Here is a 23,664-nt window from a genome sequence, read left to right as displayed (position 1 = left end):
GCCAGTAGCATAAGGGTCTGGAGAGAAAGTTCCAAGGAAGAGACTACAGCAAGAGCAAAGGCTCTAAGGACGAAAGGAGCATAACTCATTTGTGGTACAAGAAAGACCATTGTGATCATCAGAGAAATGGGTTGTTATGGGATGAAACAAGATAATTCATACAAAGTAGTTAGTACATGAAACATCACCAGTATGAATATACAACAAGTATTAACTCAGTTGACAGTACCAATCGCCTTCTGAGGCAGATGTACTGTTTTACTCTGATGCACTATTTTCCTCTAATGGCTGAGAAAACTGAGGCGCAGAGAAGTTAGATAATTTTTCCAATCAACAGAGTTGGGATTCTGACTCCAGAGCCTGCTGTCTTCATCACTTTATCAAGCTGAGATTCACCAGCTACCCCTGATACTGATTGTGGAAGCCTCTTTAGGTGTGTAATTATAGCTCGGTTTCCTATTTTGAATTACAAATCTTCAAATAGGAAGGAATGGTGGGAAAGCATTAGGTCTGGCCCTCTACACCCAGAAACGTAGGTCGTACATCCCCATCTCACAATTGAGACCCCTGTGTCCTGAAAGGGTTTTAATGACTTGTGAAGAATCTATAACTAAGAAGTTGGAATAAACACACACCCCAAATCCTCTTAGTCCCATGATACAGATGCACTTATTGAATGGCTGCAAGATATAGGACTGTCATAGCAATAGAAGAACTCTTCCGGAAAAAATTCAAGGAGAGAGTGAAGGGGAATTTCTGTCTAAGCAAAAGTTCGTCTTATTTTACATGTTTTAAGTATTTATTATAACAATAGCAACAGCAACAATAGCCTATTACAAGGAGTATAGCCTATTTTATATATGAGAAAACTGAGATCTATATAAAAGAAAGAATTTTCTCAAAATAACAGAGCTATTAAAGAAATCTAGGAGGAGAGACTTGACTCAGGTCCAGTACTTTCCAACACTGAAATTCTGTGATTTAGTATCAGAGTCCAGGCAGGAAACATAAGGCACACTTTAATAGGGCCATCAAAGGGAATTTAATGAAGGGATTATTTGCAAAGTTACGGGCAGGAATTGACCCAACGAGGCTGGTGAAACACCCAAGTCTAGTAGGAGTGAAGTCATCATTTCTGTACTGATTGTTACCAGAGAGGAAGAAAGCCATAGCTACAGCTATAACATGCAGAGAGGGTTTCACAATAGGGATTCTGGCCCTTGGAAGAGGAAAGCAGCCACTATAGCCCAATCTCCACCAAGGAGGGATCCCAGAGGGATTCCTCCTCTCTGATCTCCTGTTTGTGCTTCCCTTTGGCCAGAGGGTGAGAAGTTGAGATAATATCCATAGAGGTCAGTCTCCCAGACCTAGGAGAGCATGTAGAAGGATAGAGAGTGGCTCCAGAGGCCAAATGGAGATTTTCCAGACTCTATGTATCTTGGAAGCCATGGATTGGTGATCTACAGGACCAGTATCAATTCTCAGTCATGCTGCTCTTCTCAGAAGTTTTGTTCCCAATTCCATGATAGGCTGACAGCTGGCTGATAAAATCTGCTGGTATTCAGTAGACAATTTTAGGTTTAAGGACTTCAACTATTTCATGAACAGCTTAGTATCAAGAAATCCCTAGCTCCTATACTCTGGGTGAGCACAAATACTTTTTTCTTAAAAAAAAAATGCTGTCAAGTCTTTGACTATATCTCTGTATCTCCTTATCAGATAACTCTGGGTAATTTTCTTTGTCTCTCTATGCCCCAGTTTTGTTTTTGTAAAGTAATCATTTTCCCTATTTATTCAAAGGACATTATGGTGACCAAAAGATTACTTACTAGACAATAATCAGGAACCAATGCAAAGATAAAATATTAAGCACTTGATTTTATGTATTTATATTTATATACATGTTTTTATTTAAGTTCATTTCATAATATCTTCCCGGTAAATCTGGGCACCCCCATTCAATCAAAATGACTGATTCACTAAATGAAAGCTTCATTCCAGTGGCTTTTGCTGTTGGTTTGAACACAGGAGAGTGGATGCAACAAAATAATTTTGGGGCTAGACTACTCATAACCCAGAAGGCATAATCAGCATATTACCTTGTATAACTGCAAAACATAATTTCCTAACTTTTACTTCAGATTTTGGTATCAAAGACAGCACAACATTTCAGTGTGTTTTGTTTTGCCTGGTGGCATATTGATGATCATGGAAAGTTTTAGATGTCTCTCTTGGCAGAAAAAGCATCAACACTTGGCTGTTGGAGAATTTGTTTTCAAAAAGTGACTTAAACTGCTAACATGCTGCCAATTAAAAATACAACAGTAACCTCCAGGAATTTTTTTTTTAATGTGTAACTTCCTCACGATTAATTAACCTCATGTTAATTCTTTAGTGACTTTAAGTAAAAACTCTGACTGGACATATAGTCGGGAAAATTTTTGGAGGAACAAAAGTATAACTCATGAAGTTTTGTAAACTTAAGTTGCAAGGAGAAAGCAAGGTCCTTTAATTTTGTTTTATGTATGAGCCTTAAAAATGTTATGTTCAAATACTCAGATGTTATTTTTATTTATTTAACAAGCATCTAGTACTTACTATGTGGTTGGTACAGTTCTAAGCGCTTTGCACTGTTTAACTCATTGTAACTTAAAATAGTCCTATAAGACAGACTCCCTTTATTAGTCCCATTTTACAGAGTAGGAAAATGAAGGCTGAGAATCACATTATCAGTAAGTGGTGTGGGGGTGGGGGAAAATGTTGACCCAGAAGTTGAGCTCCAGAGTCTGTACTTTACCAGTTCTCTAGTTATGTTCAATGTTTTGATTGGCTTTAGAGTTTTTTTTTTCCACTTATCTGCTCCAACATAAGTTAAGCCTTGTGCACCCCAGATTGTCCAGAGAAATGGTGGTAGCCCCTTGAATGAGTTCTTTCCGCTCTCTGGACCTTAGTCTCACCATCTACAAAGGAGAAGCACAGACTGTGCCTCAAGTCTCCTTCCAGGTGTAGCATTGCAGGAGCCAATGAGATGGCACCTTTTATTCCTGGCTGTGACAAATGGTGGATGCTTCAAAGGTAGCGTAAAATTTCCTCCTTTCATGGCATTTCACCACCAATGAGAAGCAGGAAGTGGGAAAACTTAGAAACTCCACGTAACCCAGATTTCATACCAGTTGGCACTATCATTTACTTGCTGTAAACTATGTGTTTTGCTAATCTGAATATTTGTCCCTTTTTTCTTTATTTTTTTAATATTTACTTATTTTTAAGAGGGAGAGAGAGACAGAGTGTGAGTGGGGGAGGGGTGGGGAGAGAGAGAGAGAGAGAGAGAGAGAGAGAGAGAGAATCTGAAGTAGGCTCCAGGCTCTGAGCTGTCAGCACACAGACCAACATGGGGCTCGAACCCATGAGCTGTGAGATCATGACTTGAGCCGAGCAGAAGTTGGACACTTAACCATCGGAGCCACCCAGGAACCCCTAGCCCTGTCTTTTTTATGGTCTTTAATAGTTTCTAAAATTCTGTATCCTGATTATATCATTCCATCTTCATAAAACTCCTGGGAGAATGACAGATCACAAGGTTATACTCTCCATGTTGCAAACTAAAAAATGGAGAGATAGAGTGGCTTATCCAAAGTCACATAAGGTATTTAGTAACAAATAGATAAGCATTCTTTTTCCTGGTCAATCATATATTTACCAAGAATCTCCATTTACCATGAATGACTCTTCGTATAAGAAAGACAGAGACAGGAGTCCCAGCACAGCTGGTTTACTGGATTTCCTGTCAACATGGCATACATTTATGGAGCACTATTTGAAAAGCAATACTTCCAGAAACAGGAGAAACTAATATTACACTTATGTTAACCAGAATTTAAATAAACACTTTAAGCAAGCAAACAAACAAACAGAATCAGACTTGTGAATTTGGAGAACAAACTGATGGTTGCCAGAGTGAAGGGGGAGAGGATGGGCAAAATAGCTTAAGGGGAGTGGGAGACACAGGCTTCCACTTATGAAATTATGGAATGAATAAGTCACAGGAATAAAAGGCACAGCATAGGGAATATAGTCAATGGTGTTTTAATAGCGATGTATGGTGACAGATGGTAGCTACACTTGTGGGGAGCAGAGCATCATGTATAAACTTGTCAAATCACTGTGTTGTACACCTGAAACTAATGTGACACAATGTGTCTACTATACTCAAAGAAAAATTACTAAAATTAGTAGTGGACGGGAGAGGATAGATGTGGGACACATGGTGGAGATACAGATGGACACACTGGGAAACGGTACCACTGAGGTAAGACAGGAAAGGGGCAAAGTGATTCTACCAAAAGGATAATTGGGGGCATTAAGCAAGATGAGGAACAGAGAAGGTCACAAAAATGGGTTAAGATGATGATTTTATTTTCTACAAATTGGCTTCAAGTGTCTGAAGAACAAAAACCATTCTTGAAACAAGCTTTATTTTTAACGGGTGTATCTTTTCTTTCCAGGTTACTCATATGATTAAGTCTGTTGCTTCCCACTGGATTTTTCTACTATTTTCTTACTGTTAATGTGGGCCAAAGGGGTAGAGTTATAACTATTTATAAGAAGTTACATAGAAGCTTAGATAACCAAAAGCCTTCTCTATTTTTTCTTTTATTAATAATTTTAGGATTGGTCACTCATGCACTTTCTAATAGGAGTTATAAATACCTATTTTCCATTAGCGTTGACCTAAGAAGTGACATTTGGGCTGAACATGAATCCAGTCAATGCCAGTTTCTGCCTGTTTCGTTTAAAAAGTGAAATGGGAGCCTAACACTTCAGACTCAATTTTACACTCCACCAGGTCTATAAAATACAAAGCATTGCTATGTTAGCTGCTTAGATTGAAGGTTAAAGTTTAACTTTCTTACTTTCGAATTGCCTTCTGCCAGTGGATATAGAGCAGCAAGTGTGATAGGCAGAAGTACTTTATACGAGCATTGGTCCGTCTTCGCTTCCATGCTTCCAGAAAAAAAAAAAAAAAAAAGAACAATAAGACAAGTTCTGGGGCTAAACAGGCAGAGGAACTTATTCACCTTTCAGCAAAGAGTTTGAGCCTTTGGGTAGAAAAAACAATTCCATGGTACATTGTAGTGTTCTCTGAATCTGCTCGACGGTAGACATTCTCCACTGAGTGTTCCTGGAAGTAATAAAATCACATTTAATTTATCTCAGTGACAGTGAAAAATTAATGAACACTTTAGGTGAACAGATGTTAGAAGGATGAGTGGCGAAATCATCATCATAATAACAGAAAGCATGCATGTAGACTCCTATGATGCACCTTATGCTATGCAAATCCTTTGTATGTATTATTATATTTAATCTTTAGTTATTTTTCACTCAGTAGGAGATAGAATTATTTTGTTGTTGTTGTTGGCATTTACTCCCTTAGTGATATCACTGAGTTTTAGGGTCTTGTGTATGATTTATATGGTGATGACTCTGACATTTACATCTTTAGCCCTGACCATGATTCTCAACTCCGGACCCATATAATCCATCCAGTCAGCTGACAACTCCACTTGGATGTCCAATTAGTGACTCTTCCATTAGAAGGAAGGTCTACATGAGCAAGGATTTTGTTGTTGTTGGTGGTGGTGGTGGTCATTCTAGTGTCCATAGTGCCTTGAACAGAGCACCTGGCTCATAATAGGCACTCAATAAATAATTAAGTGAATGAAAGAACGGACAAATTGTCTCTAATATCCAGAACTATGCTAGACATTAGTGGTAACAACATAACCGGGATAGATCTCTTGTCTCCAGATGGTCACATCACAGAAGAAATGACAGATATCCAAGCAGGTCAATGATCTAAAGCACTCAGAGCTGAAAATAGACAACCATGCATGCTGCGTGGGAGTCTGAGAATGCCTTTGCTCTCGAAAGCCTCATCCACGTTGAGATGATCCTTAAAGAGAATAGAGGGAGAAGAGGAGAAAGAAAGGCAGATCCATGTAGAAAGAGATGGTGTAAGCTAGAGGATTAAAGTTGACAATGCAGGCTTCGTTCAGAGAATAGCAAATTGTCCAAGAGATGATGTCATAAGGTGTGTGGGGAAAAATGACAGGCAGTAAAGAGAAATTATTGTCTCAAATTCCATTCCAAAAACTGGTCCTTATTCCTTTAATACCAAACTGAAAGAGTATAAAAAGTCTATTTTATTTATTTTTAAAAAAATTTTTAAATGTTTATTTATTTTTGAGGGAGACAGAGTGTAAGCAGGGGAGGGGCAGAGAGAGAGGGAGGCACAGCATCCGAAGCAGGCTCCCGGCTCTGAGCTGTAGGCACAGAGCCCGATGCAGGGCTCGAACTCCTGAGCCGAAGTCAGATGCTTAACCGACTGAGCCAATAAGGCACCCCTAAAAGGTCTATTTTAAATGCTTTCTACACATTATTTCATTTCAATCTCTTGACAGCCCTTTGCAGTAAGTCCTATTATTGTCCTCCTTTATGGATGAAGAAACTGAGGCATAGAGAGGCTAAGGCACTTTGCCCAAGGTTACAGAGCTAACAAAAGTCAGCAAAGAGATTCAAACTCAAGAAGTATAATAACAGACTCCTCACTCCTGAAGATTCTAGAACAATGCTTCACTAGTAAGTGTGCAATAATTATTAATAATCGTAATTGCTTCCCTTTATTGATCACTGTATGTAATTCAAACGGTCTCTCAAAACAACTTCATGAAATTTATATGAATATTATTCCCAGTTTATAGATTTTAAAATTGAGGTTTGGGGAGGTCAAACACATCATCCAGGATCAGAATTGATAAATAGACTCAGGAGAGAGAAATTGGAGCAACTGAATAATTTGCTAGAACGAATGCTCCCAGGCACCTTTCTTTTTATTGTAAGGGTGGCAACAGATGTTTCTGTCATTAACACTCGTAGTTCTACAAACAAGAACAATACTATGATTGTTTACTATGTGCAAGTCACACGTACGAGCTCATTTAATGCCCAAGGTCCCCCTACACTATACTATCAGGTTAGATTTTATGCTCATCTTTATACCATTGAACGTATGGCAGATGTAAGGCACAGAGAGTCTTGCTAACTTATCCTAGTCACACATAAATGCCCAGATGACATGTGGACTAAGCAATTGGCCTTTCTCTAAACCAAGAACTAGCTTACACCTAGAAGGAACATAGCATAACCTAGATCACTGCTCAGTTTTCCTAATGCTCTGTTTTAAATAGGACCATGACAGATAAATGCTTTGTGGCAAAGAGTTACTGGCATCCCTGATATTAGCCCCAAAACATCCCCCCAATACGCCGCAAGATATGCAGCAACAATTTATTATTACTAACCTTACCCAAACTCTCTCTAACTCCCTGGGTAATAGACTCCAGCTGTTTATTCTCTACTTACTAAAGCAACACAAAACCCAGTAACATCTTATGAATTGAACATTATATTTTACATAAATAAAATTTCTATCTGTCTAGTTCATACCTGATAATGAATGTTAACTAGACTTATTGTGGTGATCATTTTGCAAAATATGCAAATGTTGAGTCATTATGTTCTATAGCTAAAACTAGTATAATGTTATATATCAATTATACCTAAATAAACAAATGAATACATAAAATTTCCATATGTTTATTCTTCTACAATGGGTTTTAAATTAATGTTTTAAAAATGTATTACTTGTATATTACCTTCTGAAAAAAAGTAAAGAGAATAAAGCCTTTTCCTAATGACCAAGATCAAAATTTGGTCATTGACTGATTTCCTGTTATTATTACTTACTATAATATGTGCCTTTCCAACTTTATGTTTCCTCCTCTGTTCTCAGGCAATCAGCTGTCACTTCTAGACTTTAGAGTCATTAAACTTGGGTTTAAGTCCTCACTTATAGCTTCCAACTTCTATGTCCTTTGTAAGTTGCAACATTTCTTCCAACACTGATTTCCCTCATCCATAAAAGCAGGGTGACAATATTTGTGCATAGGGTAACCGTGAGGTTTAGTTATAATAATGAAACTGAAAATAATTTTGTTTACTACAAAGTACCAGCTGTCAAATGTTAGGTATTATTATTGTGACTCTGGGCTTCTTTTAGTTTGCACTCCCCCAGCCTATCCCCAGCTGCTTCCAATGCGGAGTTAGAAGCGTATTCAAATTGTGGCTATAATAAGCATGGGGACATCCTTAATGAGATAGGACTTGTGACAGGCATGTGGCAAATTGCTGTACGAGGAGTCAAGGAGAGCGGGATCTAGGTCCAGACCTGCTGCCAATGTGCCCAAAGGCCTTTGACATACAACCAGTAGTGCTAACACTCTATGTTTTAATATAAATTTACAAAGTCAAGGGGCCGGATTCAAAAGCTGTTCAATGCGAGGGTGGCTAGGTGGCTCAGTTGAGTGTCAGACTCTTGATTTCGGCTCAGGTCATATCTTGCCTCAGGTCATGATCTCACGGTTCCTGAGATCCTGCACTGTCAGCGTGGAACCTGCTTGGGATTTTCTCCCTCTCTCTCTCTGCCCCTCCCAGCTCACTCTCTCTCTCTCTCTCTCTCTCTCTCAAAATAAATAAACAGTAAAAAAAAAAAAAAAAAAAAAAAAAAAAAAGAACTTCAATTCTAAGGTAACTCTATTTTCTGCCTAGAGCCCCTTTGCTACTAATTTTCTGATTCTAGGTTGGGTGTGTGATTTCCAGATAAGTGAAGGATCATTCTCCTTCCTTTTCTTTGGCAGGCGGAACAACACAATAGTTACGTGCATCCTTGCACCGGACTAGCCAGAGTTCATGTTCTGGCCATGTAACCTTGGGCAAGTTACTTCATCTCTCTGTGCCAGTGTCTTCATCTGTAGAACAGAATTTAGTGTCCATGGTGTGCTGATGGGGATTTTAGGAGTTAATATAAGTAAAGTGCTTACACAGAGCAAACACTATAAAAAATGCTGTGTTATTGTCATTTGATTTTAGAGACAAACTAGAGAAAGTCTGTCAAACTTGAAGAGAAAATTTTTTGTTAGGCCATTTTTAATTTGGTGAGCTATCATGGGCTTTCTTCATCTCTCTCCATGTTTCACTGTTTTTTAAATTTTCTCTTTGATCGTATTTCCTCTCAGCTGTTGACTTTCCTGGCTAGAATATCAATCTGTTGGGTCTATCTTTATGTGTAAGTTCAATCACATCCCTTGTTTCCTTCTTCCCAAACCCCTGCATTTCTACTGTAGATTTTCTCTCTGTGTATAATGACTTGCAATATAATTTTTACATTGCTCATTTACCAAAGAGCAAGTAAGACCCACCATCTAGGAAATCAGATCTCCTATCATAAGGAGTCACGCATGGCTTGCTGCAGTAATAGTATGGTTAACACTAATAACAAGCGTTCCAATTAGGTGATTCTATTTTAAAATCTAAGCTTGTGTGAAGAGTTATTATTTATGTTTCTAAATAAGGTAGAGACAATCCATTCATAAGTTCTGTGAAAAATATCTCCAGCCATTTACCTCTGAGTAGTTATATTTTATAGGTGCTTGAATTCGGTCATGAAATTGGAGAGTGATTCAAGCTCTCCTGGAACGGAGATTTCAGTGTCATTGCCCACAACCACCTCTAACAGAAGACATTCAAACTAATTGGCCATTTTGAAAATACTTTTCATTTCCTATCTGATACATATTTATGTAAATGTTGAGTAGTATAAAGTACTAATTATAAAGTGCTTTCTTGGTTCCAACATCTTTTCAGGGCCAGAACTGAATAAACACATGTCTAACAAAAATTGGGGGGATTCTAGTTGTTCAGGGTGGTCTGGGATGTGCTAGGCCTCCCACAGTGTTTTGGGTGGATTGATTGCTTTCTAGTCCTGGTCTGTGCTCCATTAGCTTGGAGTTAATTGCTCATGTACTCTGCATGTGCAACTGAAAATAGCTCTGGGTGGGTGGATAGGTGTGTGGTCATGAACACAGCAAGAGTCGAGAGGGCTCCCAGATCTTCCTTTTTTTGAGATAAAGCATTTAATGTTGGCAAGGTTTAAACAGTTGCTTACAGCACTTGTCCCAGGTTTGAACTCCCCAACCGGAGAAGTCAAATGATTGAACAGAAAATAGGAAGACAGGTTTGTGTCAGATCTCACCTCCCCCACTTATCAGCTCTGCGGACTTCAGCAAATTCCTTAATCGTGAAAACCAGTTTCCTCAACTGAGTACAATGCCGGCCCCTCTGATACTGTGAAGGTTGGAGCTAAGGAATGGAGCGCTGGTGTATATGGCATCCTATCAATGCCTGTTCAAAGTTTCAAAATAGGAAGAAAGGAAAGAAATTCCATCGGTGCCATGTGCAATAGCTTTTGAAATCTTCACATGGACAGCTTTATCTCTGTCCTGCTGGGTCAGATGTGAACATTAACGAAACAATAGCTAACATCTTCTCCTTATTCTAGCAGGTCTCACAGATAGTTTCCAATATGTAATAGTCAAGAATCTTCAAGCACTATTTAGCATAAATCTAAAACCTGGAGTAAAAATCACCCCCACCTCCAATAACTGCCACCGAACCAAGCTTCTGTAAATCATTTGTAACATTATCATTAGGAGGTGATCACCCTCATCATGATTTTATTGCCACACTGATTAAGTCACAATTAAACCAATTTAATAAAGGGTAAACATTGGGAATAAAGACTCAAAGGTTACTTTTATACATGAGATAAAGCAATATAAGTCAAGCCAGCTGAATCTTTGGCTAGCCAAATCAATTTCAGCTCAAATAGAATTAAAATAATTTTTTTTAATGTTTATTTATTTTTGAGCAAGAGACAGAGTGGGAGTCAGGGAGGGGCAGAGAGAGAGAGAGGGAGACAGAATACAAAGCAGGCTCCAGGCTCTGAGCTGTCAGCACAGAGCCCCACAAGGGGTCAGAACCCATGAACCATGAGATGGTGACCTGAGCCGAAGTCAGATGCTTAACCGACTGAGCCACCCAGGAGCCCCTCAAATAGAATTTAAAAGTCATGGTATTTATGATTCATTTTATAATAAAAAATGGATACATTATGTAATAAAGAAGGGTCATGTTGTATTAAGAAATCCTATAGATACATCTACTATGTTTGGGAGGCTTATTCATTGATTTCCGTTTTTTGTTTTTTTTTTAATTGAGCATCTTTAGTGTGCCTAACTAGATACTGTCAGACTCATGTAGCCAGTGGTCTGGCAGGACCCAGGTAGAAGGAGGTAGTAGCCTCCCAGTGTCCATGCTATGACTAAGCAAGTCTCCTCTCTGTGTGCCCAGCCTGGGTTCTAAACCAACTTTCCGAATGGAGTGACATTGTTCATAAAATGGTTTTATATCAGCATTACAGCCTTTGTTTCCAAAAACCTGTTTTAGGGAGGCAGACCTCACACTCATATTTGTCTGTAAAGCAAGATGTTCTGTAGTTATGTTCTGGAGGGTATGGTTTGATCTCGGGTAGAGTCAGGTTTGCATAAGTGTACGTCGAGCAGTAATCTTCTACTGTACTGTAAGAGAAGTTGTGAGAAGGAGGAGAAAGACGCCTATTTTTAAAACTCATTCTGTAAATTCCAATTTCCAGCCCACCTGAGTCACGACCTGAAGGGACTATTTACTCAGACATAGGACAATCTTGGCCCTGAGAGAGTTAAATCTAGGAAACAAATAACAAAAAGAGACAGCTGGGAAGCTCAAGGATGTCTGGGTTTGGGAATTAGTTGTCTGATTAAAATTAAATCTGTTAGAAGATTCATGAATTAAAATGCTGTTTGTATTCAGCTTGTCTCGGGATGCAAAAGCAGCACAGAATTAGCAACTCAGCAAGATGCCTGCCTACTTAAATCTTGGCAGAGGCCTGAACACGATTCAGGTGGCCAGGGTCCCACCTGGTTCTGGTTTTAATCTCGGACAAACCACCCAGCCTTCTTGAACCTCCATTTCTGGGCAGCCAAATGTGTCAAAGCAAACAGACTTTTCGGTGTTTTTCCACCTCTGAGACAGCATCCCTTCCACACCTATTCTTTGTTTCTAAATCAGTACAGTTTCAACAGCCACCATGGTGATCTCTCGAAGGCACTCAGACATGTTTCCCCTGAGGTATGGGGGGTTCACTGGCAGCCTGAAACATTTTTCTGCTAGGATTTTAGACCAAAATGTATAACTGTTGCCATCTCTAAAACCAGGGATCAAATCCCAGCTCTGTCCCTTACTAGCTATGTGACCCTGAGTAAGTTACTTAAGCTCTGTAAGTCCCAGTTTATTCCTTGTAAAATAAGGGCAAGAATAGGTCTCCCACAGCATTTTCATCAGTATTTAAATGAGATGATACACAGTCAGACTTAGAGCAAAAGCTCTGTGTAGAGTCATGATTTTTATTAACAATCTCAGCAGGATGCTTAAAAAGTTGGACTTTAAGGTGCTAAAGACACCTGTGTGCCTCATGACTAACCAGTGATTTGACCTTGAACAAGTTAGACCTTCCAAACCATAGTTTTCTCATCTATAAAACGGGGATGCAGATCCCTCTTTTAAAGGGTGTTGCAAAGATTAGATGATATCATTGGCTTCCCGACTGTCTCATGCTCACTGAGCAAACTTTGCGGGTAACAAGACCCGCTTTTATTAGTGTTGTGGATCATTTGAATATATGTGGGTGTATCCGTTTCCTAGGACTAGCATAACAGAACGCCACTGACTGGAGGGCTTGAACAGCAAACTTATGTTCTCACCGTGCTAGAGGCTGCAAGTCCAAAATCAAGATGCCTGCAGAGTTGGTTTCTCCTGACACCTCTCCCACTGGCTTGCAGATGGCTGCTTCCTTGCTGTGCTCACACACGGCCTTTCCTGTGTGTGTGTGTATTCCTGGTGTCTCTCTCTCTTCTTATAAAGACACCAGTTACATTGGATCAGGGTCCCTATGACCCCATTTAATGTTAACACTGCCTTAAAAGCTATATCTCTAGGGGCACCTGGGTGGCTCAGTCGGCTGAGTGTCCGACTTTGGCTCAGGTCATGATCTCTCACTGTTCGTGAGTGCAAGGCCCACGTCAGACGTTGCCCTGATGTTGGGGAGCCTGCTTCAGATTCTGTCTCCCTATCTCTTTGTCCCTCTGCTAGCTCACACCCATTCTCTATCTCAAACTTAAATAAACATTAAATAAAAACCTTTTAAAAGCTGTATCTGTACACACAGCCATATTGGAGGTTAAGCCTTCAACATACAAATTTTAAGGGGACACAATTCAACCCACAATGGGGCCAGAAGTCAGAATGCTGGGATTAAGGAGAAAGCAGGAGGTTGAAAATGGGCCCAGTGGACCTAGACCACTTTTCTGAGACATTTGACAGTGCAGAAAGGAGAGGAGAAAAAAAAAAAAAAAGGTTATTTTTATCATTGTTACTTCTGTGTTGAGAGAGAATATGACAAAGTAGAAAGAACATTTGACATCATGGATTTGGGTGTAAGCCCTGTGTCTATATTTCTCCTATGTGACATCTGGTCACTCATTTTTTCACCTCTATAAGACTGAGTATCATATGTGTAAAAAAAAATGGACAATTATGGGGTGCCTAGGTTAAGTGACCAACCTCAGCTCAGATCATGATCTCATGGTTCATGGGTTCGAGTCCCGCATCGGGCTCTGTGCTGAATGCTTGCTTAGAGCCTGGAGCCTGCTTTGGATTCTATGTCTCCTTCTCTCTCTGCCCCTCCCCTGCTTGTGCTCTGTCTCACTCCATCTCTCAAAAATAAATAAATGTATAAAAAAATGTTTTTAATGGACAATTATATTTGAGGATATTTTGAGGACTTGAATTATATCAATGGAGCACCTAGCCCATCTCCTAGCACATAACAAAGGCTCAATTAAATGTTAAGCACTGTATTAAAATCCTCCCAAATGCATGGTCTTAAAGTCAACTCTGGAGAGCACGGCATGATTCTGCACAGGAGGGTGAGGAGGCTGGAAGTATCCACAGGTTTCACAGTCCTATGCAGAATCATGCTGTGCTCTCCAGTTTGCCTGCAGGAATCAGCCATGAGGGAGTGAGGCGGTGTTGCTTTTTCAACTTATGCTGGTGATTGCTGATGATTTCAGGTATGTTTTCAGAGCCTGTCAGCCTTCTAGATATAGAAACAGCCCTTTGGCAGGTAAGAGTCATTAAGAAGTAAGGTACCAGTCAGCTGGGAGAACAAGAGTCCGCAGGCAGTTGCTTTAAGTGTGGTGCTTTGAATACTGCGTGTGATGCCCATCCTATCACACACTTAATTCAATTACACTGACCCTCCGGCTCTGGGTTTTTTGTCTCAGTCTCAGCATCAGCAAGTCTGTGACAGCTGAAGGGAAACGCTGTGTTGGTGATGCGGTTCAGATTGCTGTGTGGTTACAGAGGCCAAGGAGTGAATGCACTGTTTTGTTTCTTTCCAGTGGAAGGGTCAGTGGGTCTAGAGAAGGTTATGCTATGATTAAACGACTACTCTGAAAATATGATTAAAAATGCCCCTGCTTTTGCCTATACTGTGTTTCTCAGAACAATGCATGGTGAACTCAGTAATTCCAAAGAAGGCATTTAAGGTCTACCAATGGTCCACAAATCTCAGTTTGAGAAATGATTTTCTAGAGGGCAGCTAAGGTTCAAGAGGTTCCAGGGGAATAGAAACTTCAGTAGTAACATCATTTGCTTACTGATTCATTGATTCACCATACAATTCTTGAGTGACTATGGGGCATCCGACTCTGTTGGGTCCAGAGGATATACAGATCTGTAAGGCTTTGCCCCTGTCTTCAAGGGACTCACAATGCATAAGACAGGCATGAACAGGTCATAATGTCATGTTTTCAATGCTGCATGAGAAATATGTATGGTGTGAGAAGTCTGACTAGGGAGCTACCAGTTCTGCATGGTGCAGCAATCTGGAAAGTCTTGAGAGGAGGGAGTAGTATTTGAATTAGATCAGTATACACACACACACACATGCACACACACACAATATAATTATATAAATTATATTGTAAATGACACAAAGGAAGCTTACGTGAGAATATTTTTCAAGAAAGCAGAGTCTATCTATTATCTATTTACATTACGTCTGCTCCACAGCTTTTATTCCTGCATTACAATATTAATTTATTTACTTACTTACTTATTTATTCTGCAACTACAATAACAACAGCACCGTCTAATTCATTGGATCAACAGAAATCTTAGGGAGCACCTCCTCGCTAAGCTCAGGACTTCTTGAGTAGAATCAACCCATTCTACTCAAATGTTCCAGTGAATGAAGGAGAAAATTGAAGGACCTGCACTTGGGCTTTTTTGATTTTCCCCATAAAGCCCAATCTGAGGTCAATTTGTTAATGCCTAGCTGCCATTTCCCCACTACTTTCAGACCTTTGCACATCCTTCAGGTGCATATCTCGCTTACTTTCTCATCGATTTTATGCTTGTCAGCTCAAGTTTATTCTTGGGCTTCCCATCTTTTCATGTCCCATTTATTATTCTTATCCATCCATCACTATTCTGCAGCTTTTCCATCTCACTGCTCCAAAATAATCTATTATAATATGAAAAGTACAAAGCACATGTCTGATATTATCCCCTCTTCCTCATTTTGACAAACACATCCATTCAGCACATGTCTGATTTTATCCCCTCTTCCTCATTTTGACAAACACATCCATTCCAAGTATTTGTTTGATCACAATTACTGGTCTTTTGCAAACTTGAGGGAAGTCATTAGGACATCCCAACATTAGAGTTCTGCTGAAACTAACTTTTCCCTGCTATGTGATAGCTCTGCCCCAACACCGCACTTAGTGAGACAGGGCAGGAAGTAGGTATAGGTGTTGGCGAGAGGCAGCTTTAAGTATCAAAATGGTGGGACTTTTAACAACAGTGACATTTCCAACTGACACATGAGACCTGGAATTGGAGCGCTAGTGGCCTGGGTGCAGAGCTAATGAAAAGGAGCTCTTCTCCTGAACCTCACTTGTCTGAGTTAGGAATCCATAGCTAAGAGGAAGGAATATAATGGAGGCTAGCAAGTCATGGTGTCAGAGCTGGTCCTGGATACTTCTGTCCCTGGTGAGTTATTTAGCTAAGGTGTCGATTGGACTATGGCAAGAAGAATTTCTTAGGCCTCCATTGGGCCCCACTGCAAAGAAGGTAAAATTAATCAAGGATGGTATACTTTAAGACCTGAGCACCCAGATCGTAACATATTCCATCACCTCCCATCTCGTGTTCTACATAACTCTAGGGCAAATATGTAGAGGTTACCAGATGTGACTTGTGGGGAAAAGGAAAATGGAAAAATACCCTTTGGGGTCAATTGGGTTAAACAAAGTTAACCAGAATTGTTTATTGCAGGTCCTCTGGAAAATTAATTTCCACTGTTTTGGTCTCAAACTACATTAATATTTACAGCATTTCCAAAATTTATATGGACACAAAATTGTTTTTACATAGAGTATCTTTGAAAAATTATAGTGTAAATATAACTCACAAAGCAAAGTTCAATATTTTAGAGTTTATTTCTAGCTATAGACTCCCCTGGCTGCAGAATACAGTCTAGCCAGAAGTTCCCCCCAGTCCAGTCCATCCAGCACCCATGAAGACTGGTTTTATGCCAGTCAAATCGGGGGCTGGTTACGTTATTCACTTCAGCACCCGACCTGACTATTTGTATCCCCAAGCCAAATATTTGATTTCAGTGGAATCCTCAGAGAGTATTGCAGAGTCCCACCTCATAGTTGTGTGACACATAGGGTGGAACTAATTGTCATTGAACTGAAATTCCATTTTATAACCAGTATTTGTTATATGCACAAATTTCTGGTTTTAAGGTTATTCGTGACTTTGTGCACTTTTCAAACTGTAGTATAAAAATGCTAGTCTCGTAATACCTAATGATTAGAGTTTGTGGGGAAGAAAGATTATGTGGTATTGTCTTAGCTTCATTCTGTAAGTTATGGGAAATGTAAAGACTACTATTAGCCATATGAGAATCCTTCCTCTGGAAAAATCACAGACGACCAGTAAATGTTTCATTGTTTTCCTGTGTTGTTGTGTATAAGTACTGGTGAGCTGTGACTGTTCTTCAGACTCTTTTTGGTTCTTCTCCACAGACAGCGTGGAAGATGAACTGGAGATGGCCACCGTCCGGCATCGGCCTGAGGCTCTGGAGCTTCTGGAAGCCCAGAGCAAATTTACCAAGAAGGAGCTCCAGATTCTTTACAGAGGATTTAAGAATGTAAGGACTTTCTTTTTGACTTTATTTTCACACTATTCTCAGCAAATATATGCTTCTGTGAGAGCCCCATCATATGCACATTTCGAATGGATCTTTCCTAGATATGAATATTGTCAATATCCATTTGGACTTTGAGTCATTTTGGCACAAGAATGCTCTACAATGTGGGTGGACATTCTTACTCAATTCAATTCTAAGTAGTTTTTTTTTTTTTCTTTTTTGGCTATAATTACATCATTCCAATAAGCTTCAATTATTTCTACATTACTGAACTATAGTCTCATGTTTGACTTGAATCTTGACTATAGATTAAGGCCCATCAAACAACACCGTTCCTAGCATTGGAGAAGAGTCACTGTAAGTTTCTAAAAGACCATGCTACCAAAGACTCTCGACCACAGGTGTCTGTAGGTCATCCCTGCATCTGGTTTTTTGTGATCCAGGTACACCCATGATTCTCCTTCCTGAGTGAATCATCTTCAAAAGCGGTGATAGTCCATACATACCAGAGGGTGAGGGTGAGAGACAATGAATGGTCTGGACAATTGATCAGGGACATACTCTCATTGAATACTTGGTATGTTGTGTTCAGTATTAATCTAGATACTGTAGGTTATTCAAAAGCCAGAAAAGATATTCTTCTGTTCTCAAGCTCATGGTCTATAGGGAGAGAAGTCTTATCATGAATTTATGAATTTATTTATGAAAGCATCTCATCCTTAAAAGTATCAAATTGTTGTATATCAAATGGCATACATAGGCCGACATGTATTATGTACTTACACACATATAAACCATAGTAGCTACAGGTACCCTTTGAGATCCAAATTAAATTACATTGATGCTTCCTCAAGTCTTCCCCCTAACAGCACCGTTACATGGCCTGTGGACTCTATAGTGTCCAAAAAGTTCTGCTAATTCCATCCTCTTCCAATCTGACCGCCTCAGTTGCTACCTCTGTCCATCCTCATGCAGACCAGATGAGAAACTCCACCTCTTCTATGGTATCTACACAAAAGTTTCCCCAGGGAATTGGTACCACTGGTCGACTTTTCAGAATATTTTTATAGGGTGCCATCATGCATATTGCACACATACTTCCAGCATCTCGCTGACTCCATGGGGTCTCTGTCCACCCCATTTCTGCTCCTCACTACTTTCCTTGCCTGGGCATTCTAAATCTCTGTCTCCCCATTACTAATCTGAAGCCTGGTTCTCTGCTAACACCCAGACTTTTGTGGGGGTAGGCTGAGTGGGAAGGGGGGGAGATGTCATGGAGGTAGGCACTTGCTCCACACAGACGGGACTCTCACTAAAAGAATCTTGATGTGCAGTCTCTCAAGATGACACATGTAAATCAACATGCATAAAGAGAAAGGGGCTTTGAAAATGAGGCTAGAGAATTATTAGTCACATCTATGCTGCACAGTTTGCAGAGAGAGCAAACACAAAAAGCAGCTGCGAAGACTACTGGCCACAGCAATCAGATACAGAATGGTTGTCAAATAAAGGAAAACTTAATCCAACCCCTCAGAATCCCTGCTACGTTATCACTCCACTGCTGTGACTGTAGGTCTCTCCATTTGGGGTCAGGCTGCCTTTCATCCCATTTGTTGCAAATTGAAATCATGATTACTGCCATCGTTAACCTCCAGAGGCAGCATCTCTGCGGGTTGGTCTTCTCCAAGTGGCACTTCACAGAAATTGTCCAGGCTCTGACGTCTGCAGTCTTTTATTTTTGTTTTTTATTTTATTTTTATTGCTCTCTTTTATTTTTGTTTTTGCCTACTTATCCTCTTTTCTTCCTCTTCTCCTCTCCTCCTTTTCCAAACACCTTTTCTTTCCCCATTTCCCACCCTTCTGATCTTTGCTCTATTTCTTTTTCCTGTGTTCACTCCTTCCTACCTCCTTTGTCTCTTCTCCTTGTTATTTCACTTTATTTCCTTTATTTCACTTCTCCCCTTTCCTTCCTCTTTTCCTATTTTTCTCTTCTCTCTTCATCAAGTTATCTGCTCCCCCCCCCATTTTGCCCCATGAGAAATTTCCATTGGACCTGAATGTGCCCAAAGCATATTCACATACTCCTTTACAACAAAGGACTCCACGATTTGCTCAGAAAATATTAATTGATGTCTCTGATAAATAAAACACAGTCGTTCTTTACATTTTGGTTATTTTCCCTTAGTCAAATGTACAACTCTAATAAATATACCCTGGAATATATCAAGAGAGGCATGAAAGCAGAGAAGTGGAACTCATGTTTTACAGGATGGCAGCAATCTGAACCAGCTTAGCATCAGAGAAAGCAAACCGACTACTCTTGGTTTCCTGAACACCAATTATCTTAAGTGCATAAAATCAAAAAATCATTTCCATGGAACAAATTGGGTTATTTATTTTTATTTATTTTTAATTTTTTTTAAGTTTATTTTTTGAGAGACAGAGAGAGACAGAGCATGAGCAGGGGAGGGGCAGAGAGAGAGGGAGTCACAGAATCCAAAGCAGGCTCCAGGCTCCGAGCTGGCAGCACAAAGCCTGATATGGGTCTCAAACTTGTGAACCGCGAGATCATGCGCTGAGCCGAAGTCAGATGCTTAACCAACTGAGCCACCCAGGCACCCCCCAACATAGACTGTTACTAAAAATTGGGAATGGGAGGAAGGAAAGATAGTAAGAGAACATTTCTCAGCCTGTCACTCTGTCTTACCCACTCAATCACCCCTGCATTTTTAGTTCTCTTACCACCTGCTGAACTGAGTCTCAAATCTAAGCAGCTGATAGAAATGGAGAATGTAGTACAGTGTTTTTCAGCCTTTTGAGTGCCTTGCAATCAAATAAAGGTTTTCTAAAACACAGATTTCTGAGCCCCAGCCTCAAAGATTCTGATTTAGTAGGTCTGAGATTGGGTTGAATAATTTGTATTTCCCATATTTCCCAGGTGATGTAATGCTGCTGGTTTGGGGACCACACTTTAAGAAGCACTGTGAAGCTATCATAAGCTTTGGGGATACTCAGACTCAGGTCCATATCTAACTTGTTTAGGCAGCTCCCTCTGAATCGGTGGCCTGTTTCCCTTATCTCTACAAATTGGGATAACAATATGTGCATTGCCTGAGGTTTCTTTCATTTTGGCTTTTTTTAAAATTTTCTGTTTTTGAGAAATTCAGATAATAAAAATGAAGTTCAATAAAAAATAAGTATTATAATATGTCTTCAAATAGTCAACCTCAGTTTTGTGTTCCATCAAAGTGGGGCAGTCATGGTTGGCCTACATACTCCCCCACAGTGTTTTGGGTTTTGAGCTACATAACTATGTGTTAGAAAGCATGCTGAAAGATACAGGGTATTCTCTCCATTCAGCATCTTCAAACTTAACTGAAAGTTGAAATCATGCCAGGACCTTTAAAAATTACAAATAGTTTGGTACCATGCTTGGTGATTCTGATATAATTGCTCTGGGAAGAAGCTTGAGCATCAGGATTTATAAAGCTCTCCAGGTAATTATAATGTGCAGCCAAGATTCAGAAACAAGGAACTAGAAGATCCTCGTCATGAGGTGCTTCTGTGATGTGACCTAATTGTGATGAGTCCTATAATGCCAAATAACAATGGTTAGACTAGCTACATTGGAACCTTATGATGTCCTTGGTGGGTTTCCACCCCTCGATGGGATGTATGTGTAGGTAGGTAACAGGTCTTGCCTCTGATTATTCTGACTCAGTTAAATCTGAGGTAATACTCAGTAATTTTTTCTAAACTTCTTAATTAAAAAAAATCCCATTTAATATATAACTAACATAAAGCCACATCTGATAACCACTGACCTAGCAGATCATAGGAGTATCTAGATACATGATTCATAAACTTGATTTGCTGTTCTCTTTCAAAAGCAAGCATAACTTCAGTTCAGTTTTAGGTGATCATGAATGGTCTTTTGGGGCATTAAGTTTTAATATAGCTATGCCTCTTTGACATTTACTTTCATTAATTAATAACTTACAGCATATTCTTCCCATTGTTCAAGGCACGGGGTGAGAATTACAAGAAGTTAGACCTAATGCTTTGGACACCTGGGTCTTTCCTGTCCCACCTCATTTCCTGCTTCTTTTTCTTTTACTACTTTGAACTATAATAGATCAATGTATCCATTAGATTCAAATATATCTTTAAGGTATCACTTTAATTCTTGTTAATGTCTTTTTTCCCTAAAAATGCTAATTTCCTTTCTACCCAAAGATGAAGGATGTTTGTATTAGTTTTTTATTGTATGTAACAAATTATCACGTATTTACTGACTTAAAAAACATGCATTCGTCATCTCACAGTTTTGAGGGTAAGGAGTCCAGAAGCAACTTAACTGGATTCTATGTTTAGAGTCTCACAAAGCTGCAATCAAGGTGTTGATTAGGCAACACTTCTTTCTGGATCCTCGATCCTCTTCCCAGCACACATAGTTGTTGGCCAAATTCATTTCCCTGTGATTGTATTTTTGAGAGCCCCACTCTCCTGCTGGATGTCATCCTGGAGCCACTCACCATTCATCTCCTGGCGGCTGCCTCTGATCCCTTGCTGATGGCCTTCTTGCAGACTGTCTCAAAACATGGCAGCTCACTTCTTCAAAGCCAGCAACAGAGAGTCTCCCTAGTCTGCTAAAGCAGAGTCTTATATGATACAACATAGTCATGGGCAGGACATCTTATTCCACCACTTTTGTATATTCCAGCACTCAAGACAAGGAGATTAAAAAGAATGTGACTTACTAAGAGTCACCATAGAGTGTGTCTATCACAGCAGTGTTCCTGAGGAGACAGCAACCCCAGGAGCCAGCAGCTGAAGCAGCTGATTAAATCTGAAGTCACATCTCAAGCATGGTTAATCCCCAACCTCGGTGTTGTACCTAAAATCCTGACACCTCCTTGGGGATTTTACCAGTAGTGGCACCAAGCTTTTCCTTGATTTCTGCAAGAAGTTTGATGTTGTGGCCAAAGGAACCAGCAGGAGATAAATGTGTTTTGACGGGTTTTTTTCCTACACCACTTGAAGACTTCGAGAACTCACTGCATCTTTAAAAATAGATGAAGAGAACTGAGGATGAAATTATAGGGGTCTACATTTTTTACAAAGTACCTTTGTATAAAAAGCACTGAGTCCCACTTATGGTGGAAAGGGAGGCAGGAGGAGTTTAGCACATGCTTGAAAAAGAGCGGGATATGGTGTTTAGGATAGAGAAATAAGCTGCTAATTGCATAAGGCAATTGCTCTTTTGTCACGAGCCCTTGGAGTTATTCTTGAGGCTTCACAGACTGATTGTGTAACCTTCAGTAAATCACTTCATCCCTGGCAGCTTCTGTCTCCCTGTCAGCAAATTAGGGATTAAGATCTTTTCTTCCAATCATGACGGGGTGTGGGTAATAATTGGTTTTGTTCTGCTCTTGAAAGACTCAGATAAAAGATCTTCCTTAAGTGCAAAGTATTACTCATGTACTTTAGAATCAAGGTATAAGAACAGAGTTAAAATGTTATTTTTCTTTGCCCTAGCAGAATTTTCTGTCAGACTTCCAGGAAGCAAGGCTTTCTGAGAAGTTTGTTTACCGGTCTCAGCAGATAAACATGGCTGCCCTTCTGACTTCCAAAGACTGGCATGGTACAAGTGCTTTACTGGACTCAAACCTTTCAACTGACATTTTCTACATTGGGCAGGTAGTTTAGCTTCTCTGAACATCAAATTCTCCTTCCAAGATTCAGGCTATTAATACCCATGCAAATGAGAAGATGATGAAAAATATTTTGCATAATTTCTTTCATTGAGAGTGTGCTCAATAGATATTAGAGCTCTTCAGCTCTTTCCTACTCATCCCACTAAGTACAAAAGTAACTAAAATCAAAATGAACATCCCGAGATGTCATCTTGAAGTATATTACCTTACACAAGAGTTTATATTAAATATATTCTGTGACATTTGAATGCTTCTTGCTTTATTTGTTTTTGTTTGTTTGTTTTGTTTTGTTTTCTTGAAACTAATTAGTGTCATGCTAAACTTTTGAAACCATGTGAGGGACGTAAATTGAAATATGTACGTGTCTCATCTACAGTCAATTCCACCTTGTTGGAGATAAGTACACTTAGCTTTCTTCTTTATTCCTTGACATATTTTTATGTGCATGCATTTCATTGTTTGCATAAGGATTCTTTTGACACAAATGGTTTTGACAATACCTGTATCCTACAGATTGATTATTTTTACTTAACAATGAGCAATTGTGAATATTTATTTTCAAGCAACCATTATATCCATGTTGGTCAGGAGGTCCCTGTTCAGGGACACTTTCAGCCTGACCTGGCAGATGGTCTAGTGGATCAGCACACCAGTTCTCAGCCTCCT

At 39.6% G+C, this 23,664-nt stretch overlaps 1 protein-coding gene across 2 annotated transcripts in view; it reads left to right on the top strand.

Moving 5' to 3' along the window:
* The window catches only part of KCNIP4 (potassium voltage-gated channel interacting protein 4), a 226,048-nt gene that overhangs the window by 99,288 nt on the left and 103,096 nt on the right, over positions 1-23,664 (top strand). Inside the window, exon 2 of one of the 2 annotated variants that reach the window (XM_047091976.1) lies at positions 17,157-17,281. In XM_047091976.1, the coding sequence (XP_046947932.1) occupies positions 17,157-17,281 (125 nt within the window). Of the gene's footprint in view, positions 1-17,156; positions 17,282-23,664 lie in introns of those variants that run through there. The other variant, XM_047091977.1, reaches the window with a different exon arrangement.

The sequence above is a fragment of the Lynx rufus genome, unplaced genomic scaffold (genome assembly GCF_022079265.1).
Source record: "Lynx rufus isolate CCGP_SWC_20201006 ecotype Redwood Valley unplaced genomic scaffold, mLynRuf1.p SCAF_3, whole genome shotgun sequence".
NCBI lineage: Eukaryota > Metazoa > Chordata > Mammalia > Carnivora > Felidae > Lynx > Lynx rufus.
Note: the sequence above shows the minus strand (reverse complement) of the source record. Positions and strands in the feature narration are given on the sequence as shown.